Below are 24582 nucleotides of genomic sequence, written 5' to 3' on the forward strand. Positions count from 1 at the left end.
ACTCTTTCCTCTGTCTAGTCGCCCCACCTGGCAGACAATCTTCAAGCATTCAGCAATTCCACAACCCTGCCAAAAAATTACTTACTTAAAAGAAAAGATCATTCTATCATCTCTTCAACATATGAAAAGTAGACAATTGACTTGTTTTATGTGAAGGCTAAAGAGATGACCTAGATTCTTTTGCCTTAATAGCAGTAACGTTTAAAATGAGTAGGCTAACAGTTGACTCTATGAATGCTTCTTGTTATGAAGGTGTTGGTTTTAATGTGATTTGTTATGGAAGGATAAGTGCTATAATATTAAAATATTTATTGTTATAGCTAGAACTCAACATTCTTTAGGCAAACCCAGAGCATAGTGATTTTAGTAAGACATGAAAATCAGATCACAATAGGCCTGTGGAAAAGAAAAAGAAACAGAGTGAATCTTTAATAGCTATTCCACATCAGACCTGTAGAAATCGAGTGGCATGAGTGTTTTTTTCAGTAACCTGAAGGCAGACAGTCAAAAGAAATAAATATTCACCACCTTCTACGTGCTGGTCAAACTGCATTAGACAGGTCATATGCATATACCTCATAACACTGTTATCCAGTAAGTGACACCTCCAGTTGATGAACAGGAATAGAAGTGAACTCCCTTGACCTGGTAAAGGGCATCTATGAAAAGCCCACAGCTAACATCATACTTACTGGTGAAAGAATGGATGCTTTTCCCCTAAGATCAGGAACTGGACAACAGTGCCCACTCATGACACTTCTATTCTACATTGTTCAGAAGGTTCTAGCCAGTGCAATTAAGCAAGAAAAAAATTAAATAAATGGTATCCAGATTGGAAAGAAAGAAGTAAAGCTATCTCTATTCAAAGATGATAGAATCTTACTTACAGAAAACTTTAAAGAATCCACAATAAAACTATTAAAGCTAATAAACAAGTACAGAAAAGGTACAGAATACAAGATCAGTATACAAATATGAATTGTTTTTCTATACACTAGCAATGGAAAATATGAAAATGAAATTAAAAAAACAATTCTATTTTAAATAGCATTTAACAAGAATAAAATACGTAACTAAGGAAGTGCATGACTTGTGCACTGAAAACTACAAAATGTTTTTGAAAGAAATTAAAGAAGACCTAAATAAACAGAAGACAGTTCATGTTCAAGGACTGAAAGACCTAATATTAAGATGGCAATATTACCAAAATGATAGATCCAATAAAATTGCTATCAAAATTCCAAAAAAAAAAAATTCCAACTATCATTTTTGTAGAAATGGACAAGCTAATCCTAAAATTCATATGGAATTGCCAGCAACCCCGACTAGCCAAAACAATTTTGAAAAAGATGAAAATGCTGCAGGGCTCACACTCCCCAATTTCAAAACTTACTGCAGAAGGACAACAATCAAAAAAATTAGGATGCATGTACAGATCAATGGAATAGAATTGAGAGTCCAGAAACAAACTCATACATTCACAGTCAATTCATTTTCAACAAGGGAGTCAAGACCACTTAAAGGGAAGAGACAGGTCTTTCCAACAAATGATGCAGGGAGAACTAGAAAACCACATGCAAAAGAATGAATCTGGGCCTCTACTTCACACCATATACAAAAATTAACTCTATATGGATCAGAGATATAAAAGTAAGAACTAAAAGTATAAAACTTAGAAAACCAGGACTTCCCTGGTGGTCCAGTAGTTAAGACTCCATGCTCCCAACACAGGGGGCCTGGGGTTTGATCTCTGGTCAGGGAACTAGAGCCCGCATGCCATAACTAAAGATCCCACATGGCACAACTAAAAGATCCTGCATGCAGCAATGAAGATCCCGCACGTGGCAACGAAGATCCCGCGTGCACAACTAAGACCCGGCCTAGCCAAATAAATAAATAAATATTAAAAAAAAAAACCCAACAGCTTAGAAAAACAGAAAACTTGTGTGTAAATCTCCAGGACTTTGGGTTAGGCAATGGTTTTTAAAATATGACAGTAAAAATATAAGCAACACAAGAAGAGAGAGACTTGAGAAAAGAAATCTGGACTTCTTTAAATTTAAAACCTTTTTTCCATCAACAAATACTATCAAGAAAGTAAAAAAGACAACTTACAGAATGAAAGAAAATATGTGCAGTAACAGCTCTGATAAGGGTAGTATCCAGAATATATAAAGAACTCCTCATGACTCAACAACAAAAGGCAAACGACCCAATTTAAATATGGGCAAAAGGTTTGAATAGAGATTTTTCGAAAGAAGATATACAAATGAAAAGATGCTCAGCATCATTAGTCATTAGGGAAATCCAAATAAAACTACAATGAGATGCTACTTAACTCCGATGAGGATGACTACCAAAAAAACCCCAGGCTTTGCAGTCTCTGGTTTTCTCTCTGAGTTAGACAGGAAGACACTGGAGTGACATGACCTGACCTACTTTTAAAAGGATCATTATGGCTTCTATGTGGCAAATAGACTGTCGTGGTGACAGGGGCAGAAATATGGAGTCCAACTGGAGGTTTGGCAATAGTTCAAGTGAGAGAGGAAGGTGGTCTAGGTTAGGTCGTGGCAGTGGTAGAGACGGCAAGAAGGGGCCACATTCTGGCTATTTTGAAAGTAGATAATGATAGAATTTGCTGATATGTAGGATTATGAAGTTTGAGAGGAAGAGGAGAGTCAAGCCCCATGCCAAAGTTTGGGACAGAGAACAGAGTTGATATTTACTAAAATGAGGAACACCACAGAAAGATCAGAGTTGAGAAAACTCAAGGATATGTTCTTAGAATTAAGTTTAAGATTCCTATTAAATATTTAAGAGGAGTTCCAGACGATAATGGAGTCTGGAGTTCAATGCAGAGGATCGGGTGGGAAATATTAATCAAAGTCATTTACATAGAAATGGTACTTACCAGCCATACGAATGATTAAGATCATCTCATATGGCACTGTCGGATAGAACCTTCTACAATGACAGAAATCATCAGCGTGGAGATACCTGTGCTTCCCGAAGTGGTAGCCACTAGCCACATGTGGCTACTGAACACTTGAAATGTAGCTGGTATCTACAACACTGGACTGCACAGATCTAATGAATGACTGTAGGTGAAGCAGACAAGAACTCTGAGATCTGAGCCCTGGAATACTCTCTAGAGCTTAAAGGTCTGGAAATGGAGATTGAGACAAAGTAGCCAGTTGTGGTAGGTGGACAACCAAGAGAGTAGTGCCCAAGAAGTGAGAGAGGAGTGTTTCACAAAGGAGGAAGTGATTAACTGTGCCAAAAAGTCACTGTGCAGTTGAACTGAATGAGATCTAAGAAGAACCATGGAATCTGGAGATGTGAAAGTAACTGGTGATCACTAATGAACATAAACACTATACCAGGTTCTCTGTTAGTTGATGGTTTGCAGATCTGTTAAATTTTAAAAATTTAAGTGACAAACTTCTTTATATCATTATAGTCATTAGATAGGCTGACTCAACAAAAGTTGATCATAATGCTAATTATTCTTATATTTCTGTTGAGCCCTTCTGTTTTTTTCTGCAATATTGAACATAAGTTTCAAAGATTAGGGTGAGACCGAGAAAGAGGTCAGTTAAAGGAGTGCAGTCAGAGAAATAAGCTAGAACATAAAATATTTTTATTAGTAATCTACACAAAGACAGATCATTTGAAGAAAATGTGGCATTAATTCAATTAGGAACAAGGAAAGTAAGAGGAGTGAATGGTATAAAAATATACGGAGTTCTTTCCAGCACAGCTGTTGTTACTTCTGAAATGTTCTTTGGCATCAGTTCTATAATCACATATTTTAAAATATTTAAAGTGCTTGTTGTTGAAATGCCACTTACCAAACTGTGCACATCTCCTTCACTGAGGGTGAGATCCCGCTTAGTGATGAGATGGTTCCGGTCACCTTGCCCACCAATTGTGTCATTCTTTTCAGTTGTTTGCGAATTTGAGATCTAGGATTACATAAATAAACTGGTGGTAAATAACAATGGAAAATATTTTGCACTGACATTTTGGCATAAACTGTTATACATGATTAAAATATAGTGACTAAAAATTTGGTATGACAGAAAATTCACCACTTAATATATGGCTAAAACTAAGCAAAGGAAATAAAGATTAGAGTCCTTAATATGCGGGAAAAAAATTACCTCTACCTAGCCATCATTTTCTCCCCTTGCAATAGCTAGAGGGGAAACTGATAAAATACTTAGAAACAGCTTGAAATTTCACAGTGTATATCTGTGATGTATGTCAATCATGAGTATACATTTTTTGCTTTGTTTTCTTAACTTTCCTTACTCCGACCGTGAATAGCTTCTTATCCAAACATATGTGCTAGGACGGAGAAGACTATATCCAAATAGAATTCCGTAAAATGACATTTTTCTAGGTCAAGTCAAAAGAGCCAAGAGTAAAATGTTATATCTTATCCCAAAGACAAAAATTTCAACATCCAAACACCCTTGACACATATTACATGTGGATAAACCACTCTGCGATAAAACCAAAGTCAAATTGGGTCACTTAAGAATATCTCCGGATGGGAATTCCCTGGCGGTCCAGTGGTTAGGACTCCACGCTTTCACTGCCGAGAGCGTGAGTTCAATCCCTGGTCAGGGAACTAAGAACCCACAAGCTGCGAGACACGGCCAAAAAAAAACCAAAGAGTATCTCCGGAGGCTCACTAAACACTACATAAATAAATGGTTTACTAGGACTTCACAGAATTCATCCTTACTCATTACACAAATAAACAATTTAATTCATAGTATACTGGTTATGAACTAAAATATTTTCACAGAATAGATTTATTATTAAAACAATTGTTTATTTCATGCATTTCTTTTATAGATTTAGAAAGAAAAGCAATAAAATATCATCAAAATAAATAGCTGCTATTAAGTACATTACCTTAATTCTCAAAGGGTTGATCTCCATATCTGAAGTGCAGTTCATTGGCCCATCAATATCATATTGAAGGATGTACAACAAAGTGTTATTGTTATATTTGTAAGGCCACTGAAGATTTAGCATTGCCTTGCTGAATGAACTCGGACCGTTATTTCTCAGCTAATGAGGAGAAGGAAATGTAAATACTTAGGGCAAAAATCTATTCTATAATCCTTCCCCTACAGCAACTTTAGGAATCATTAAGCAACAGGATTTGAATAACAGTTTGAATAAGAGTTTCCATAGTTACTCTAATATTACAACATGATCATTATTATGCAAAAGAATCAAACTCAACATCTGCCTCTGCGTAGGGCAGTATAAATAAGGATGAATATATAAACAAAAGAGGAAAACATAAAAAAGTTACTGATAAGTGACATAGAAAATTTTCTTCCTACAGAACCAAAATTTTACTCAGTGACCTATTCCTTTTACTCAAGTAGAACTAACTGGTTTTATTTTATTATTAAAATAATAATAATAAAATATTACTTTTAAGTTAATTTTTATTATTATTTTTTTACTAATTGGTTTTAAACAACAATTTGTATAAACAGCTTTCTTTTACTACTGGAAGCTACTTGTCTAATAAAAATGAACTTAAGAATAGGGAAAAAATTCAAAGAAATCTCTGGTACATACTTAAACTATGCAGAGTTTACGTAAAAGTTAAATAGACTTTTTTTTTAAAAAAGAGCCTATCTATTCCTCTCTTTGTTGGCTGTCTACCAGGTATCAGTTAAATCCAACAGCTGCAAACCTCGTAGATGTGCTGAACAACTGGCCCAACGTCTTCTTCAGTCTCAGGGTTCTCCTTGTGCTCCCAATTTGCAATCGGAAGAAAGATATGATCAGGACTTGAGACTCTAAACAATGACCAAAGAAAACCTACCATGAATATCAAAATGATATGGTCAGTTCATTTTCAAAGTATCTAGTGTCCAAATGAATAAAATCAGAATTAATTTTAAAAAAAACACCATACATTTAACAGACAAAACAAAAACAGAAACTATACTTGTATGTGTACATGCACAGATGGACATACAAACTACTCTTTATTGAATCTAATGTAACAGGTGAATTGATAACAGGTAAACTTTTGCATAAAAGTTCAATAAATTTATTTTGTGCCACTTTTGCCATGTCTGGTTTATTTCCAAAGGATTATCAAATAAATATTTGGGGCTTTGGAATACACCCAGGACCTTCTTCTTTCTACAGAAGCTACAGCTCTAGTAAAACGACCCCGAAACATGGAGTGTCTACTATCCAAAAGAAGCTAGGGGCCCTAGGACTTACTTTTAAGAAGTAACTACTTTTAAAGTAGTTTAAATCATGAGAATGAGATACTCAACTGGGTAATCATACTGACCCTCTTATCTCAACAGCAGCTAAAACAGCAAGGTCAACTTTGTAAGATACAACTGGGCTTACTTTGTCAAAAAGGTTGGAGCTGAAAAAGAAAAGAATATATTTAGGACTGACTTGAGCATAATCGTCATCAATAGCATACAGAGGCAAATGCAGTGAAACTAAAAGTAAACAAATTAAAAGCAGTAAAGAAATGACAAACTACAAATCAAAATAATTATTTTCATTAGCATTTAATTCCAAGAAGATGATTTTTAGTTAACTTTTAGTTTTGTTTTACAAACTCAAAAGCAACATAAATTATTCTTATGATGTAAATATTGATTTTAAAATGCTATAATTAAGTACTAAAATTTTAGTCTATCCTATTCCAGAATATTTAAGTATACTGCATAATATATTTATAACAAATAATATTTCTTCCATAGTTATTATAAACGGAAAAAAGTTGTTTTCATACCTTTGGATTTGTAAGTCAAATTTCACGGAAGTATCCATCTCTGATTGCTGGTGCACACTGAAACGAAGACCAGCTAGGAGCTGAAGGAGGCGGGAAAGATGGCAGTGTTAGTTAGAACAGTGTCAAATTAGTGAAATTCCAAATCCACCGTCCAAAGAAAAAAGAATAGGGTTTCTCTGAACTTACAATAAAACTGAAAGTACTCTAGCAAAGGTAATTAAGTCTGATCTTCTATCAAATCTCTATTATTTCAGATACTTGGGCCAATCCATAATGGAGCCTGTTTAACAATGATTAACCATAATTATATCTCCTTATAATATTAACTAATTCTCCCCTTATTATATTAACTAATATTAACTTTCTGAAAAATACAAGAGGAATTGCTTGTTGACCCAATGACAGTATAGTAGTTATGCACAATAATTTGGTGACAGGAAGCTAACACATGAACTTGTGTTAATGGAGCAGGAAGGAAGAAACAGATGGCTTACAAGAGTGAGAGAACTTGGCTAAAAAGGACAGATGTAGGGCCAGAAGCAGAATTTCTCCACGTCACCCACAACTCCATCAATAACAAACATCTTAACTTCTGCAGGAGAAAAATTGTTATTTTAAAGAAAAAACTGAGCTACAAGGTAAGGGAAAGCAGCCTTCTTGGGGGGGGGTCACATAAATGACATCTAAAAATGGCCCTTCTAGGGGACCTTGTGAAACTGCCTCCCACTTTACAAAGCTTGGAGCCAGCCACAAGAATCAACCTGGAATTATCTATACTGAGTGAGCAGTGAGTGAGAAAGATAGAGAGAACGAGAATATAAGAAAATAAAAAGCATGCTCACTTGTTAATGAAACATTGTAGTTAAACACTGTGTTAAATACATGTGAAAAAATGCAACTCTGGGTACTTTGTTCAAGCCCTTTTCCCTAAGAGGCCTTATATCTAGAAATAATAATGACTTTTAATGGAAAATATATTTAAAGAAATATGAAATATTTATTTTTATTGAAATATATTTGACATATAACACTGTAAATTTAAGGTTGATTTGATACATTTATACACTGTTATATGATTGCCACTGTGGCAATAATTGCACCTCTGTCACATTACATAATTATCATTTCCTTTTTCTGGCTGGAATTATTAAGACCTAGTCTCTTGCAAGTTTGATGATTATAATACATTACTGTTGTCTATAATCACTATGCTGCACATTAGAGCTTTAGACTTACTTGCAAGTCTGTACCCTTAAACAACATCTAATAGGAGAGATGTTGTTTATATGGGTAGATATGGAATATTCAGCCCCATATTATCATAGATCTTCAAATTACCAATATCTATGTGCTTATTAAATTAAATTCTATTGAAAAGGTAACATGAAATAGACTGCTGTTTTGTTTTGTTTTTTCCTTGATAATGGGAATTCTACAAGGTATATTTTTGTTTCCTTTTTAGAGGATTTGGGAAGCAACCCACTGAGTGCTTCTTCTCAAGCTCCTGGGGTCCCTTCTCCACCCCCTGAAGGGCAGCCTGATCCAACCACTGTGCTCTTTGATCCTACTGGGATGACCATATAGGGTTCAAGTTAATGAGATCATTCTAACTCACTTAAGAATGACAGTCTTGGTATTTGTCAGAGTAGCTTTGAGGATGCATTAAAGTGTTAGTTTAAAATATCAAAGTTACAATCTCAGTCCTTAGTTTCAACCATGTTCTCATCCATTTACCAAATTGAAGGTGAAGAGCAGCTTACTGAATACAGGTAATAACACAACCCATTACTTTAATATCTTAATCAAAACTAAACTCTGATAATCATTACATTCTAAATCAAAGCCAGTTTACACACTATTTTGAAGTGCTTATAAAAAAATTACTATGGACAAACCCACAGAAAAATATGCTATTCTCTATAAAAGAAAAAAAAAAAATCCATTTAATTAAAATGCCTTACTTGAGTTCCAGCCTTCATTGGGTTTCCAAGGTCACATACCACCTGGCGGGTTTGGTTTTCTGTCTTAAAGGCACAGGAAAGTCTTGCTAAAGCCTTTGATAGACAAAGAAAAAGGATTGAAAGGAAAATAAATTAATGACCAAAAAAATGCAGAAGCCATAATAAGACTTTAAAGTTCCTAGACAATATCATGCAGTTGGATGATTAGGTTTCTGGTTTTACAAAGCAAATGCATCTATTTGAGCAATGAGGGGTACAGGCGAAAGCAGAATTGTGTACAATTACCACATATAAAGTCAAAGTGTTTCTGAACGATCCCTAGAGGACATAGATACATAACCATATTACCTCTGAAAAATTATTTGATGGCCAGGCTTAGACACTTTATCCATCTGACCCTGTTTCAGGCACTTAGCTAGCAGTTTTGTAAATGTCCTATCAATGCATTATGCAAAGTTATTAGTCTTGAAAGGAATTATGTAAGATAGGCACTCTATTGTCTAGCAATTTAGCCTTAGGTAGAATGGCTAAGCTTGTACTACACTAAATAGGGGAGCAGCTCATTAATGTTAATGTGAACTATGAGTGCATTTCGATTTTTAAAGAGGCAGCTTGCTTACTTCACTGTTGCGGACCACCCCGATGAAATCGGCCTGCGGTGGGATGGAAACGATGAGCTCAGCTTCATAGGCACCTTCCCCCTGATTCTGAGCCTTAACAATCAAGGTCAGAGGGTTGTCGTCCCCAATATAGATCTTCTTTTGATCACTACGAGTTAATACAAAAGTAGACAATGAAAAAAGACTGCTCGGCGAGAGCATGACTATTCAAAGCACTGACACGTTCAACAGTGTCTCGAGATTTTTTTAAGACTACGCTACAGCTCAACAGAAAACTGGAAATAGCATACTGGGTGCAAATACAATGCTTCTCCCAGTAAAAGAACACTGATGCCTTTAGTATATCACTATCACTCATATGTATTATGGAAGTAATTTTATATCCCCTTGTACTTATTAATCCCCTGATTTTTTTTCTAAAGGCTGAATGAATCATTTGTCATGATACTCACAATATTCGCTATAATTTGTACATCATATAAAATGGTAATGAGTCCTTTAGTTAAGAGTATCTTTAAGAGGATATAATGTTACTTTGTGAAACTACTCCATGCTGAATAGGAAGAGATCTGCTAACCTAGGTAGCCAGTGAAAACATAGCACCTATTTTTTTAAAGCTCAATATTTATAGCTTTACTGAAAACCATGCATTATCCTCCAACATAACTAATTCTCATTACTATTACTTTAATAGAAAAATGTGTTCTTTCATTTAAATTTCTTATTATACAGTCTATAATTTGGAGCAAAACTTACCTATCCACAGAAACTTCCAGTTTGGGTTTACAGACATTGTCTTCACCACAGTCAAGCAGAATATGAGCCTAGAAAAAAATTTTATTTTTCTCTACATGAATAAATACCAGTACAGGTCACATATGCAGTGTATACCAATACATGTGTGGATGTATATGAATATACGTTTATGCACACATGTATTTATTTATATATACTCTACTTGTATATATACCTGAATTTAAAAGGGATCAGGGCTGCCTGTTTTTAAATAGGTCAGTCTTAGCTAGTAAGAATGAAAAGGAAGAAAAAGATTTATAGGGTATAATACGATAGTTGGAACCTTTTAGTTCTACCTCAAATTAAGCTGTTACGATTTTGGAATGAAGTATAGAAGAGAAAGTAATATTCAAGAAATGAGGGTTCTACTTTACTCAGCTGCTGCTAGCTAAGTTGTGTGACCTTAGAGGGACCAAGAGGGATCTTAAAGGGAAAAAACAGTGACAGGATTTCTTAAAAAACAAAACAAAACAAAACAAACACTGTATGTTTCCAAGTCACAAGGGAGGCACAGCTCCCCAGAATAGAATTGTATGGTAGAGATCTTAACTGTCAGTTTAATTGGGATGAAACCCAACAGTACATGTAAACGAATTCAATGACCTAGATGTAAACAGCTGCTATGCACTTCAAGAAGATGGGGGGAAAGGCCAGGACCAGTAGAAGAAACTTGAGGTGACTCCATAAGTGATACCAGATACAATCACTGCTAATTTAGTTCATGAGCAAAGAACGGATTTAATGATATGTGATATGGTGTGTATTAAAAGTCCCAGTTAGAATGATGAGTAGCAGAAGTTTGGAATGAGTATTATGAAATATTTTTTTCAACATCTTTGTTGGAGTATAATTGCTTTACAATGGTGTGTTAGTTTCTGCTGTATAACAAAGAGAATCAGCTATACATAAACATATATCCCCATATCTCCTCCCTCTGTGTCTCCCTCCCACCCTCCCTATCCCACCCCTCTAGGTGAATACAAATCACTGAGCTTTTGTGTATATAAGTCAATACAACTCTCTCACTTCCTCCCAGCTTACCCTTTATTATGAAATATTAATAAACTATGGTAAAGGGATATTTGACTAACTACCATTCTACAATGAAGAGAGAGGATTAAACTGGCATTGGTGCAGCTATAGCCTTAAAATATGCTGTCAGGAAAGATAGTTTCAGAGATGGAAAAGACAAAGCAATGTCTTCCATTCACAGAGAACTAAATCTCTACAGTTACCTACTTAATATCTTGTACAGAGTAAGAACTTAATACATATTTGAATGAATAAATGGAGGGCAGGAAAAACAAAACTCTTTCTGCAGGAAGCATGAAATCTCTAACTCCAAAGGATTAGGGTACAGAAAGGGAAACTCAAAAGCTGCCCTGTCTGATATAGTAGCCACTAGTGAGCCACATGTGGCTTTTGAGCACTTGAAATGTATCTAACGCCACTGGGGAATTGAGTTTTATATTTCATTTAATATTAATTTAAATTTAAAAACTGATACTTGATTCTGCTAATGAAAAACTTTTAGTATGTTTAGAACAACTTGGCTATGTGAATCTACTTTTTCAATTATAAATTATATGAGTTCTAAATACAGAAAAAATATTTCTGATGAAGCTTTAGCAACTGGATTGAGATGTGTTGTAAGTAATACACTCTGGATTTTGAAGACCGTAAAATACAGAACTTAAAAATTTTCACAGAAAATATGACTATTTGGAAATATAGTCTTAAAGAAGAAATTAAGTTAAAATGACATCATTAGGGTGGGCCCTAATCCAATATGACTGGCGCTTTATAAGGAGATCAGGACATAGACACAGAGGGGAAACGATGTGAAGACACAGGGAGGAGATGACCACCTACAAGCCAATGGGAGAGGCCTCAGAGGAAACCAACCCTGCAGAAACCTTCATCTCAGACTTTAAGCCTCCAGAATTGTGAGAAAATAAATTTCTATTATTTAAGCCACCCATTCTGTAGTATTTTGTTATGGCAGTCCTAGCAAACTAATACAGATATATTATTAAAATTAATGTCACCAGTTTTCTATGTTTTTTTTTAATGTTACTGACCAGTATATTTAAAATTACAAATGTGGCTAACATTATATTTCTAACAGACAGCAGTACTTCGTAGAGAGAGTACAGTAAAAAAAGTTTGTAATATGACGAGTGAAATAAAGGGCCATTTTAGAGAGAAGTAAATAGGAATGATAGGATAGGTAATTAACATCGAAATGAGAGTACATAATGAAGCTAAGAATACAGGAAAAAAGATGCCTAAGAGTAGGTAATGTCGGCGCTGAAACAAATGTAGAACACAAAGGAAACAAAGATTCAAATAATGAAGAAAGTGGGGTGGGGACAGGGAAGAAAACCAGATATTACTGAAGTTATTATTCCCTCAAAGTGGTTTCAAAAGTTAACCAATTTGATTAGCTGGCTTTAAACTGTACTGGTGTTAAAGAGATCGGTGATCTCAGTAAACTAAACAAAAGTAATGTTAACACTAATAAATAGTTTCCAAAAAATTCTAAAATTATAAAGAGAAAATAATCATACTCCTATAACAAAACACATAATGTAAAAGGACAAGCAACAATTAACTTTTCTAAAAACTGTAAAATTGAATGACAGACTCTAAGAGGCTCAGCTGTTCATTATTAAATTATTAATCAATATAATATTGTAAATCCCCTAAAAATAAAAAATGTAAGAAATATGAACACAGAACTATGTTTTAAAGTTCTATATTAATGGGTAGTAGAAAGTAGCACGTATACTATTCATGTGCAAAATGAAATATAAAATAAATTGTTAAAATATAAAAAGACTTTAAAAAATTTTAATTTGCCTTATGCTGCTGTCATATATATATAGTCTTCTCAAATTACGAAAAAAAATTAGTTTATGAGATCTTAGCAAGTTAGACAAAGAAGTAACAACCTAAATTTAGGGTAAAGCATTCTATGAGAGCAGAAATATTAATCTAAAAATATGAATATGTAATAAAAGAGGAAAAAATAGGAAATACAATAACATTTGAATGTATGGGTTTTACATAGGATTTTCTAAAAATATTTTAATATAGTCTTTATAAAATTTTATGTTGCTATATTTGATTTTATGAAAAGAATGATTTATGTACTATATATGCATATATGTGTGTACATATACTATTTTTTACAATTAAAATATAAATCAAAGGTAATATAAATAAACTTGTTTAGCAAAATATAAAATACTATGTAAGTAAATTGGCATTTTGTTGTTTTCCTTGAATTATTTTACTCTTTTATGTGTATGAAATGCGACCCTGTCTTCCTCTGCATACCTCTAAGTTCTGAGTGGCTTTAAATATCTTTGACCTGAAAATCCAGATTCCTTCTCCTGACTTCTGTGACTAAAACCCAACATTATAAAAGCAATCCCTTATACTACTTAACAATATGAACTGTAAGACTTTAAAAAGACAAAAATATAAAATTAATGATAAATTAATAAAGTACAGTACCTGTCGACTAATATTGGCAGGAGTGAATTGGTTAAGAATAGGCTGCAAGCCTGTCGCATCAGCAGCTGTTCTATAATCCAACCGATACTCCATAAAAATAGTAATTGGAGTGAGTTTGTCTCTAAATTCAGATTCATCCTAAAAATGGAAAAGCTCTGAATTAATGATGACATCAAGCTATCTGGAGAAATCCATAAGTACACAATACAAAGCCAGCTGTATTCACCCCTTGATAAAATTCTACAAAAACTCTTTGAAAAACTACACTTAAATAAGAATAGAATATCCAAAAAGAAGATTATCATTATCCAGTGAGAACACTTAATCAACTTTGTTTTATAATGTAATACTTGATTCACACAAAAATATATGAGGTATGTTAATAAAATGAGCACTCAAATACACACCCAATATAAATAATAACTAGAACATAACCTATATTGCTAAAGCTACCCACAGGCTCTTTTCTCTTTTCATCCCTTTGTCTTCCTTCCAGAGGTAACCATTCCCTTGTTTGCTTTCAGCAGTTTTACTCTAGTGTGTGTGTCCTTGAACAATATGTTCTTCAGATTGCTTTTCCTGTTTATTTTAAAATGAGACCATACGTATTCTTCTGTCATTTGCTCTCTGTTCAACACTTTTTAAGATTCATTCATGCTGTTACATGTAGCGAGGTTAATTTTTACTGTTGAGTAATACTTATCATATAATAATTTATTTACAATTTATTTATCAATTCTTCTGTCAAAGATTATTTGGACTGCTTTGGGTTTTTGGTTTGTTTTTGCTATTACAAAAAAAATGTTGTAATGTATTGTTCTACATAGTGGCAAGGAGATTTGTCAGCTCTGTAAGATACAATATTATTTTCCAAATTCTTCATATTGGCAATTTACACTGCCACGAGCAATGTGTAAGAATTCTGATTAACTCACATCTTGACCAAGCAATAGGTACTGGCAGACTTTGAGTGTAAAATGGTATTTCTTCATAATTGGAACGAGGTATTTGTCTTGTTTGCTCACATCATGAATAGTTATTCAATTTCATCAAAAACCTTTCCCTGCACTTAAGTAAGATGGCCACGTTTTCAGTCTATTCATATGTAAAGTTACATTTCTATACTTCCAATGTTAACCCAGCCTAGGATACACCCAAGTTGGTCTGTTTTTTAATCTTTTTTATAAACTTCTAGGATTTAGTTTGCTTATATTGGGTTAGTAATTTTACATCTATGTCTTTGTATAACACTGTCATGAATTCTCCTTGCTTATACTAGCCTCGGTCAGTGTGGGTATCAGTTACACTACCTTCACAGAATAAGCTGGAAATATATTTTATTTTTCTATTCTAAGAGTTTAATATTGGAATGTCTCATTCTTGACAGTTTGGTAGATATTGCCTATAAAACCATCTAGGTCTTGTGATTCCTTTATGTAAAGATTTTTAACTGCCAGTTCAATTTTTTTTAATGGCTTATATGGTTAAATGAATTGTTCGGGTTCTTCAAATGACAGCTGTGTTGTGTTTTTCTAAGAATGTCTGCTTTCTCTCAGTTTTTCTATGTCTTAGCACAAGGTTATTCATAATATTTTATTAATTCCTCCATTATCTATAGGTACATCCTTTTTCAATTCCTATTTTTGTAAAGGCTTTTGGGGGTTTGTTTTTCCTTCATCTTTTTCTCAATCTTTCATTTAAATTAAATAGCATTTAAAGCTATACATTTACCTTTACATTCTGCTTCTGGGATATCCTACACATTTTGATATGTAGTATTTTCATTATAATTTACTTCTAAGTAAATTCCTAATATGATCTCTTTTTTGATCCATACGTTACTTAAAAATCACAATTCCTAATTCCCAATTTATCTTTGCTGTTGATTTCTAAAAATTGCACTGTAATCAGATAGCATATTTTCCATGATTCCAATTATTTCAGATTTGTTCAGACTTCCTTTATATGTATATATGGGGAAATTTTATATTCTCTAATTGTTGGATGTCAAGTTCTATATAGGTATATAGGTCTACTAAATCGAGCTTGTTAATTATGTTGAGTCTTCTAAATCTTAACTGATGTTTTTGCCTTTTTTTTTGGCCATACCATGGGGCATGCAGGATCTTAGTTCCCCGACCAGGGATCGAACCTGCGCCCCATGCAGTGGAAGCATGAAGTGTTAACCACTGGACCACCAGAGAAGTCCTGATGTTTTCTTTAAAAAAAAATTTCATCCTTTATTTCATTAAACATTTTATACACACATATTTTGTAACTGATAATTCTAACATCTCAAGCCTTTGCAGGACTAAGATTTATTTGCTGTGTCTTCTAATGGCTTATTTCCTGGTGTGTTTAGTACTTTTTTAAAAAATGAATTCCTATTTGATTGAACTTAACCTATGGGACCCATACTAGATTGCTCCAGTGAGACCTTGTATTTACTCTTGCAGGAGTCAGGGCACATCTTTGTTTTGGGAACACTTTAGCCTTGTGCAAGACTCTGGACCTAATGCAGGAAGCTCAGGTCAGACCCCTGGTTTGCAGAAGGCCCCAGGCAAGCCTGAACCCCTGTGCTGGTGTCTGCAAGTACAGCTCACCCTCCGCCCAGGCTTCATCCCTCCCCCCCTAGCCATCCTGTCTCCCACACTTGCTTACAACTCATAAGTCAGGTTTAGCTAATGTAGTTTTTTCATTGATTGCTTATGGTGGGGGGTGGGAGGGTGGGGTGGATTTCTTTTACTGTCTTGAGAGTCCAGCAATATTTAAGACATATGTTTGTCATAATTTATTCAGTAGCACTGTTGTGGAAAGGCCACATGCAATATCCAGTCTGACAAGTGTAGAAGTCCATTACTCAAGTTTGACTCTTTAAAAAGCCCAATTTCCTCAAATGCATTTTTCTGTCTTCTTTTTGATTTACTACCAAAAAAATTTACAGAAAGTGAAAATCATTTAGATGAAAAGAAAAAATAATAAGTAGAAAGAAGAGATAATGGATAATCTCTTACCCGCAGATATGCTATTAGTTCTTCACATTGCATCTGTCCCCCCCTTGAGATGGTCATGTTCTTGGAGTGACCCGGGGACCTGTTATGGAGAAATAGTGCTCGTCGAATTGCTCCTTTTTGCTTGAGTTTATCCAAAAGAAGCTCCACCTGGAAGTCTATACAAACCAAAGGATTTATAACCAACATAATCTTTATGGACACCTATCTGTCCTAAATATCTCAAGTTTTCATTTAAACAGAGATATTTATCCCTTAAGAAGTAATCTGCTTCTAACTCATTAAAAATGTCTATACATTGCAGTGAGATGACAACATATTAATTCTGAATAAATATTTAATAATTAAATAACTGATCCAACTATCCCCAAATTAATGTCATCTATTAAACTGAGACAATAGATAATGATGGTAATAAAACAACTATCAGATAGAGGGGAAATTTTTTCTTTTAATTTAAGCTGAGAGGAGGAAGTTCAGAAATAAAATATATGAATTAAGACTTTTATCACTAATGCAGGTAGCAGGACTCTTGCTGACTGTGATTAAGAAATGTTTACTAATATGCACCCATACCCCATACCATTACATTCACCATTATGATGAATGAGCAGTTTGCATCACTTGCAACTCCTACTTCTAATGAAGCTATTGTATCAAACTATCAGGTAAATATGTCCCTCATGAAGCAAATAACCAAATATAGCTGACTGGGTCAAGAATCATCTTAAAATGAATGTGCAGCCAGTGAACAGTCTGAAGCACAGTTGCTAGACTACTGCCTTCTAACATCAGTTCTTCTTTAAATAGTTTCTTCAAAGGAGATAAGAATGCAGATCTTTAAAACAACAAATCTCTTTCTAAGTTTCTCTAAATGTTGAACTTCATGTCAAATCTGAGTGAAAAGCCAGGGTCATTTTGCTTCTCGTTCTGTTCCACCCACCCTGTGAGAATAGCAAGCTCCTGCTTCCGGCCTCTTGAAATTGCCATTTCGCCTGTGCAAAATACTCCTCCAGACATCGCTTAGCTCCTTCATTTCCTTCAGGTCTTTACTGAAAAGTTACCTTCCAGAGAAACCCGTTCTTGCTACTCTATGTGAACTTTCACGCACAAACACACCCCCAACAGATTCAGTCCTCTATCCGGAGCTTTTTTTTATTCCTTAGCACATATACCGACAAATCTCCACAACAGTTACTTAACTCTCCTACCTTGCTCTCAGAATCACATAAACCACTTTTTGGAATGGAAGAGTCAAGTTAGAATTTGCTGTGTGGGCTAAATTTAGTGGTCTAACTTTTTTTCCTTCTCTCTATTTCTAAACCACCTCTACTCTGGAGATTACTGGGGCTTCTCTAAGACATAAAGTATAAACTTTTCAGTAGGTCATTGACTTATAAACAATGATACTTATTTCTCCTAGAGCTCATTTGTCTCATAATGATAACTGTTTAACTTTGTGAAGGCCATATTTACCACTAATTGTTCACAATGTCAATAAATGTATTATTTCTGAATTGGCTTAAGAGTTGCCAAACAAAATAATTATGTTGCAATATTAAATGTCTTTAAGCATAAACGTTCAAATAAAAAAGCAATAACAACTATTTGAATGGCTATTCAAATGTCCTAAAACATTTTTTAAGTGCTATGTATGCAGCATCATTAAAATAATATAATTTTTCCATAGAACACTTACTAAGTTTCGTGGGAAGTGCTCCTTTGCCATCTGCCTTTAAGCAGAACCTGACATTAAAACTGTAGAAAAATAAAAAATACATACAAATCCCATAATCCAGGTTAGACATTTTTCCCATTTATATAGCATTATTTATTTATTTGTTTGTTTGTTTATTTATTTATCTTGGAATTGGAATTACAATTCGAACTTTAAAATACCAAAAAGTCTCATCACAATGCCTACAATTAATTTTTTTAAAAAGACAGTAAAAGAGACTATCTATGCCTCTCTTATTCTCTTATTTATTATTTGAAAAACTCACTATAGGTGACATAATCTGATATTACCATGTAACAGTTTCCCCCTTTCCCCCCAAAATACACAAAGTAGATGAAATTATAGTATATTGCTTAAAAAATTAAATATTTACACTATGCCAGTTTAGGATACCTAATACACTCTAATTCTTCATAATAACCTACTAGATAAGCTATCATCCCTATATTACAGATTGAAAACTGAGGCTTGGATGGTATTAATTTTCCCATTTTCATGGAACACATATTGAACAGAATTCGAATACAAACTCTGGTCTGTACGATTCTAAAACTTTTGTTGTTACACTTTTGTTACACTGATAATATTTATTTTTTGTTGTTGTTGTTACACTTTTGTTACACTGATAATATTTATTTAGCTAGACATTTTTTTATTATCACCCAAATCTCACATTTCGTTTTTTTAATCTCATATTTCTAATACTTAGTTCACATTGTGAAGGCTTATATCTTTCTTTATGTCTTAATATTATTTTTAAAACATGAAGCTATACAGAATAATCTAATTTATCCTTCAGTAATCTAGGCATGTTTCCTTTCATGGAAAGGAATGAGACAAAAAAAGAGAGAAAGAAAAGAATTTCCTAACCTCCTGTCAAGCTTATAGAATCTGTTGGTAAATTTAAATGGGAGAAATGACAGTCCAGATTTAAAATAAATGTCTCACTTATGAAAAAGCCCCATAAAGCTCCCTTTAATTAGCAAGCTCCTCTAGAACAGTATTTTCACAATTTATTACTAGGTTATGACATCAGTTTAATGGGTGTGTCCAGCATCTTAAAAAAATGAATATGTAAAATTGAGTTAAGTATCAAGGGTAAGATTTCATGAAACTTTTGTTTTAATTACATGCATGTGTTTACTAGATTATGATGTAAAATGTATTTCATCCTACACGTCATATTCGAAAGCATATGAAAGCTACTGCTCTAGTTAGTGTATTCGAAGTCTTCACCTTGTTGCCGTAATCATAAGCACATCATCAGCAATGTGCAGCAACTTCACCAGGACACAAAGGGTGAGTGAAGGGATGAAAGTCAGTAAAACTTACAAAATCTTGAAAACAACTTCACTGCCAGTCAATGAAAACGAAGACTAAATATTACTGAATTTTTAATGCAATCCAATGAAAGAAATAAAACTTTTATTATATACATGTTTATTTAATATATTTTATTATAAACAAAATTTTGAAAAATGATTTTAATAATAATGCATAATTCAAAAACAAAATCAGAAAAAAATCTTTTTTTTAAAAAAAATATCTTTTCATTAGCTCTTCTGAAGGAAAATTTTCCCAGCTTCCAATCATTTTACCCTTCTTCTGTAAGTTCTCTCTGATTTTTCTGTGTGAGCAAGGAACATGAAGTGAACAGTGTTTCCCAAAGTGGAGTACTCATGGTGAGTTTTTTTTTTCCTTTGGCCGTGCCATGCGGCTTGCGGGATCTTAGTTCCCCGAGCAGGGATTGAACAAGGGCCCGTGGCAGTGAAAGTGCAGAGTCCTAACCACTGGACCACCAGGGAATTCCCCATGGTGAGTTTATATATGGGCCAAGACTTTTCATTATTAATTTTATGTTTACTTTGACATGTATAAGAAAGACACTGGTTTCTCTATTTTATTTTAATATGTTTTAAAGTAAATCATGAGTCAGTTTAAAGAAAAAAGCCTTAAGAAAATTATAAAGACAGGCAGAATGAAAACATAGCAAAAAATCATACAACATAGAGAAAAGTAACATACAAATAATGGAAACTTAAGAAATACTGGACTAGAGAAGAATTCAGACATGAAGCTTACAAAAATATATTTTTCTTTAGAAACTAGTAAAAGAACAAATAGAAGACCAATACACTAAAACAAACTATTTTTTTCGTACAGCTAGTCACAGATATTAAATCTGAAAAAGATCATTAGTTTTTAAAAATTAAAATCAAAATGTTCACAGTCTTGTTTAGCATTAAATATGAGTTCTAAAATCTTATTGGCTTTATTTTTGAATATATTCACTGAGCATGCATAATTTTTTAAAATTAGTTTTATACTAGTTGATAGCATATTTCTAGAGCCTTCTACATATCTTCTGTGGAACAATATTTCTATAATTCAATCTATGACAAGAAAATAGAGTGTACCCACAGAAACTGCTTTAGCAATATTTCAGCCTCCCCCTCCATTTTCAATTGTTTTTATAATGACTGAACCAATAATCACAATAATAACTATTACTAAACAAACATCCTTACCAGGAAACTTTGAGATCTGTCCCAGGCAGTGGGCAGGTTTTATTGTCTTGATTTAAAATGCTAGGATACACTTCAAGGCCAGCGTTTACAGTGATAACTGGTCTGGCCCTGGTTTAAAAGAAAAGAAAAGAAAAGAAAAAAAAAAGTTATTTAAAATGTTAGATTGATCTAAGCATTTCAGGTTCACATTCATTGCATATACAGTGTGATGTTCACCAAAGCAGTGTTTATAATAGCAAAAAGAACAGAAACAACCTAAACTTAGCATGACCAAATATTCCAGTTTGCCCAGGACTGTCTTGACTTTATCAGTGAAAGTCCCATGACCTGGTAAATCCCTCTCAGTTCCAGGCAAAGCAGGACCACTGGTCACAACCTATCTGAATGCAGCCCATTAAAGCAAGATGGTTAAACAAGTTGTGGGATATCTACCTAATGCAGTGCAATACAGTGGGGGGAAATGAGTGCTGTAAAGCCATCTGTGCTAATATGGGATGATATTAGCGAAGACATAATGAGAGGAAAAAAAACACCATGTACAAAGGATGTGTACACACACACACACATAATTTTTTAATGCACAGAATATTTCTGATAGGATATACTAATAAAACTAGTAACTGGTGTGAGAGGAAGTATATTTCTCTTATTGTATGCCCTTTTTACATTGCTTGAATTTTTACCACATGTATGTATTACTTTGTTAATAGCAATTTTAAAAACTGAAACAATAAATTAAAATACAGTTTCCAAAGTTCAGATGCACAGGTTCACGCTCTGTAAAAAATACAGCAGCCTCAAGGCAGTGTATCTGTCTCAATCATGATAAATCCTGGAATCTGTACAGACACAAGCTGCCCCGAGAAGCACAATCAAGTTGACCCATCACAAGCTCCACTACACAGTACCAGTGTTAGTTTTCCTGCCATGTATAAGCACAGTCTATAGAGGTGTAAACATCTTAATCTACTTGGGATGCTAGTTGATATTGTAAGGCACGAGGAATTGATGAAATTCAGAGAAATACTGGGAATATGTATGAAGCTGGGAAATGGAGATATGTGGATTTATACATATTGCTCTAATAAAAATATTCATTTGGGGAATCATTACATACTGCCCTTGTGGTCACAGAATGCTATGGCACAAACACCAAGTTAAGTTCTTGTCTCTTAGAGGAAAATGTAAACTCCTATAATTTTAAACTCATATAATCTAAAACACAGGAGAACATCTTTGAACATAATTTAAAGAACAAAAAGGGAAAATTCGGAATGCTTTCCTAAATTAAAAAAATCTAGGGCTTCCCTGGTGGCGCAAGTGGTTGAGAGTCTGCCTGCCGATGCAGGGGACACGGGTTCGTGCCCCGGTCCGGGAAGATCCCACATGCCGCAGAGCAGCTAGGCCCATGACCCATGGCTGCTGAGCCTGCGCGTCCGGAGCCTGTGCTCTGCAATGGGAGAGGCCACAACAGTGATTTCCCCAATGATTCTAAGATAAAGTATAAGCACGCACTGGGTCATGAAAGCCTTACAACAGGATGCCAGACAACCTTACCTATCTCACTGAACTCACTTGTCTCCCATCAGTTCAGCAGCATTCTAGTCTCCCTAAGGTTGGAAGAAGCCAAGAACAAAGAGGATGCTGGGAATATCCTTCCTATGATGTTTTGAGTTAGAATCAACCATTGAGAGGCACCATACAAGACTTGGAAGGTAAAGAGAAAAAGAGGGCATTATTCCTCAGATATTGCAAGCAGGTGCTTGGGTGGTTATGAGATCTGAAGCACCTTCTGAGTGGCTCTTGAGAATCATTCCATAGATATTCCGCACTACAGCAATCTTTATCTCCCCAAGGCCTTCCAATGAATATAAGCTTCTAATTTCCTGAATTAAACATTTCAACCTTGAAATTTGGAAAGTGCCTGAAATTTTCCTGAACAAACATTGATATACCCACCCAAGTGGACACACGCACACACACAAAAACACACCCTACGCTCCAGCCAAACCGAAATGCTTGCTGTTATTAAAATCCAGTTCATTGTTTTGATATCCATTGCTCTCTGCATGGTGCAAATTTTCCCCGACATTTCTGCCTGAAAAATTAAAAAAAAAAAAAAAAATCTATAGCTTTCTCTACTTTGGGATCTCCTTGTATCATTACTACTTGCCTGAAGCAAATCTTAAATAGAAAGAACAAATTTTATCATTACTTCAAGAAACTTAAACTGAAATTCAAACACTGGTGCTTAACTATAAAACTTTCATATAATTCATAATATTCCTATATTACCAGATATGGAAATGCTTACCTGTATAATACAGCTCTATCTACACCAAAAGCTCCTACAATTAAGTCTTAAAAGAGGAGAAAAATATGTTAATAATAATTTTTTTTAATTCACGTATCATTCCATAAAACTCTCAATGCATATAATAAAGATACAGACATAGTCTCAAAACTATTCTTCATTAAGTGGTTGTAAGACAACATCTAAAAGGCTAAAATGTATATGAAAACTTTAAATATGCTATCATCAATGGCAAACACTCATCATAAAACTAATTTTTTCATCCATCCAGGTAGACAAGAATCTTTTTAATGGATACATAGTAAAATTCAGCAACAATAAGGAAGTGTATACCACGCAAACACACAACATCCCCAAAGGAAAAAGCTTTATAGATGCCTGTGGATTTTACAGTTTCATTGTAAAATTTCTTTTTCATTTACTTATTTTGTTTCAAAAACAAAACAAAACCAAAAAAGCACAATACATATACACTTGATCCTTGAACAATATAGATCTGAACTGCGCGGGTCTAGAATTGCGCGGGTCTAGAACTGCGCGGGTCTACTTATCAGTGGACTTTTTTTCCACTGAATACATACTATAGCACTACACAACCTAAGGTTGGCTGAATCCACAGAGGTGGAACTGTGGATACAGAGGGCCGCGTGTACAGTTAGTTATATGTGGATTTTTGACTGTGCAGAAGGTTGGCATCCCTAACACTCACGTTGTTCAAGGGTCAACTGTACTTAGAATGCTTAGAATGACAGCAGATAGCATCCAAATCAACAAGAATAGAATGCATTAGTTTTTATACGTAGCTGGTACCACTGGTTCACAATTAGGAAAAAATGAAATCAGAACTCTCTCTCAGTACACCCAAGCTAAATTTGACGAAGCCCTTTCTTTCTAAGCAGAAAAGTACATGAGAAACCATAAAGACAGGTACAATGGATTACATAATAATTAAGAATTTCTTTATGCCCCAAAAGAAAACATGAAAAAACTGAGAAATATATGTAAGAGTTAAGGAGTTAAAACCCTCAATATTTAAGGAACAGCCACAAGTTAAAAAAAAATGAATGAAAGAAAAGTAAAACAACATTCCAATAGAAATGGAGAAAAAAAGATGTAGAAAGGAAATTCACAAAAGTAAATATATATATGCAAGTAAGCAAAAATGCTTATTACCCTCACTAATAATCCAAAACTGTAGATTAAAACAAAATAACATTTTCCACCTATCATATAAAGTTATTTTAAAAAGAAATAAAAGATGACCACCAGTGTGGACACAAATGTGGGAAAA

The 24582-nt window shown here is 34.1% G+C and overlaps 1 protein-coding gene across 1 annotated transcript in view; it reads right to left on the reverse strand.

Moving 5' to 3' along the window:
- ITGAV (integrin subunit alpha V) overlaps nucleotides 1-24582 on the reverse strand; it is a 97103-nt gene that overhangs the window by 1881 nt on the left and 70640 nt on the right. The window contains exons 17-30 of the mRNA XM_007471523.1: nucleotides 23292-23337; nucleotides 20978-21085; nucleotides 18411-18469; nucleotides 16715-16869; nucleotides 13701-13838; nucleotides 10140-10207; nucleotides 9384-9531; nucleotides 8764-8856; nucleotides 6803-6882; nucleotides 6344-6424; nucleotides 5729-5834; nucleotides 4927-5085; nucleotides 3852-3965; nucleotides 9-66 (exon numbers count right to left, since the gene is read on the reverse strand). Of these exons, the coding sequence (XP_007471585.1) occupies nucleotides 9-66; nucleotides 3852-3965; nucleotides 4927-5085; nucleotides 5729-5834; nucleotides 6344-6424; nucleotides 6803-6882; nucleotides 8764-8856; nucleotides 9384-9531; nucleotides 10140-10207; nucleotides 13701-13838; nucleotides 16715-16869; nucleotides 18411-18469; nucleotides 20978-21085; nucleotides 23292-23337 (1413 nt within the window). The remainder of the gene's footprint in view (nucleotides 1-8; nucleotides 67-3851; nucleotides 3966-4926; nucleotides 5086-5728; nucleotides 5835-6343; nucleotides 6425-6802; nucleotides 6883-8763; nucleotides 8857-9383; nucleotides 9532-10139; nucleotides 10208-13700; nucleotides 13839-16714; nucleotides 16870-18410; nucleotides 18470-20977; nucleotides 21086-23291; nucleotides 23338-24582) is intronic.

Source organism: Lipotes vexillifer, unplaced genomic scaffold, assembly GCF_000442215.2.
Source record: "Lipotes vexillifer unplaced genomic scaffold, Lipotes_vexillifer_v1.1 scaffold1168, whole genome shotgun sequence".
In the NCBI taxonomy this organism is placed as follows: Eukaryota; Metazoa; Chordata; class Mammalia; order Artiodactyla; family Lipotidae; genus Lipotes; species Lipotes vexillifer.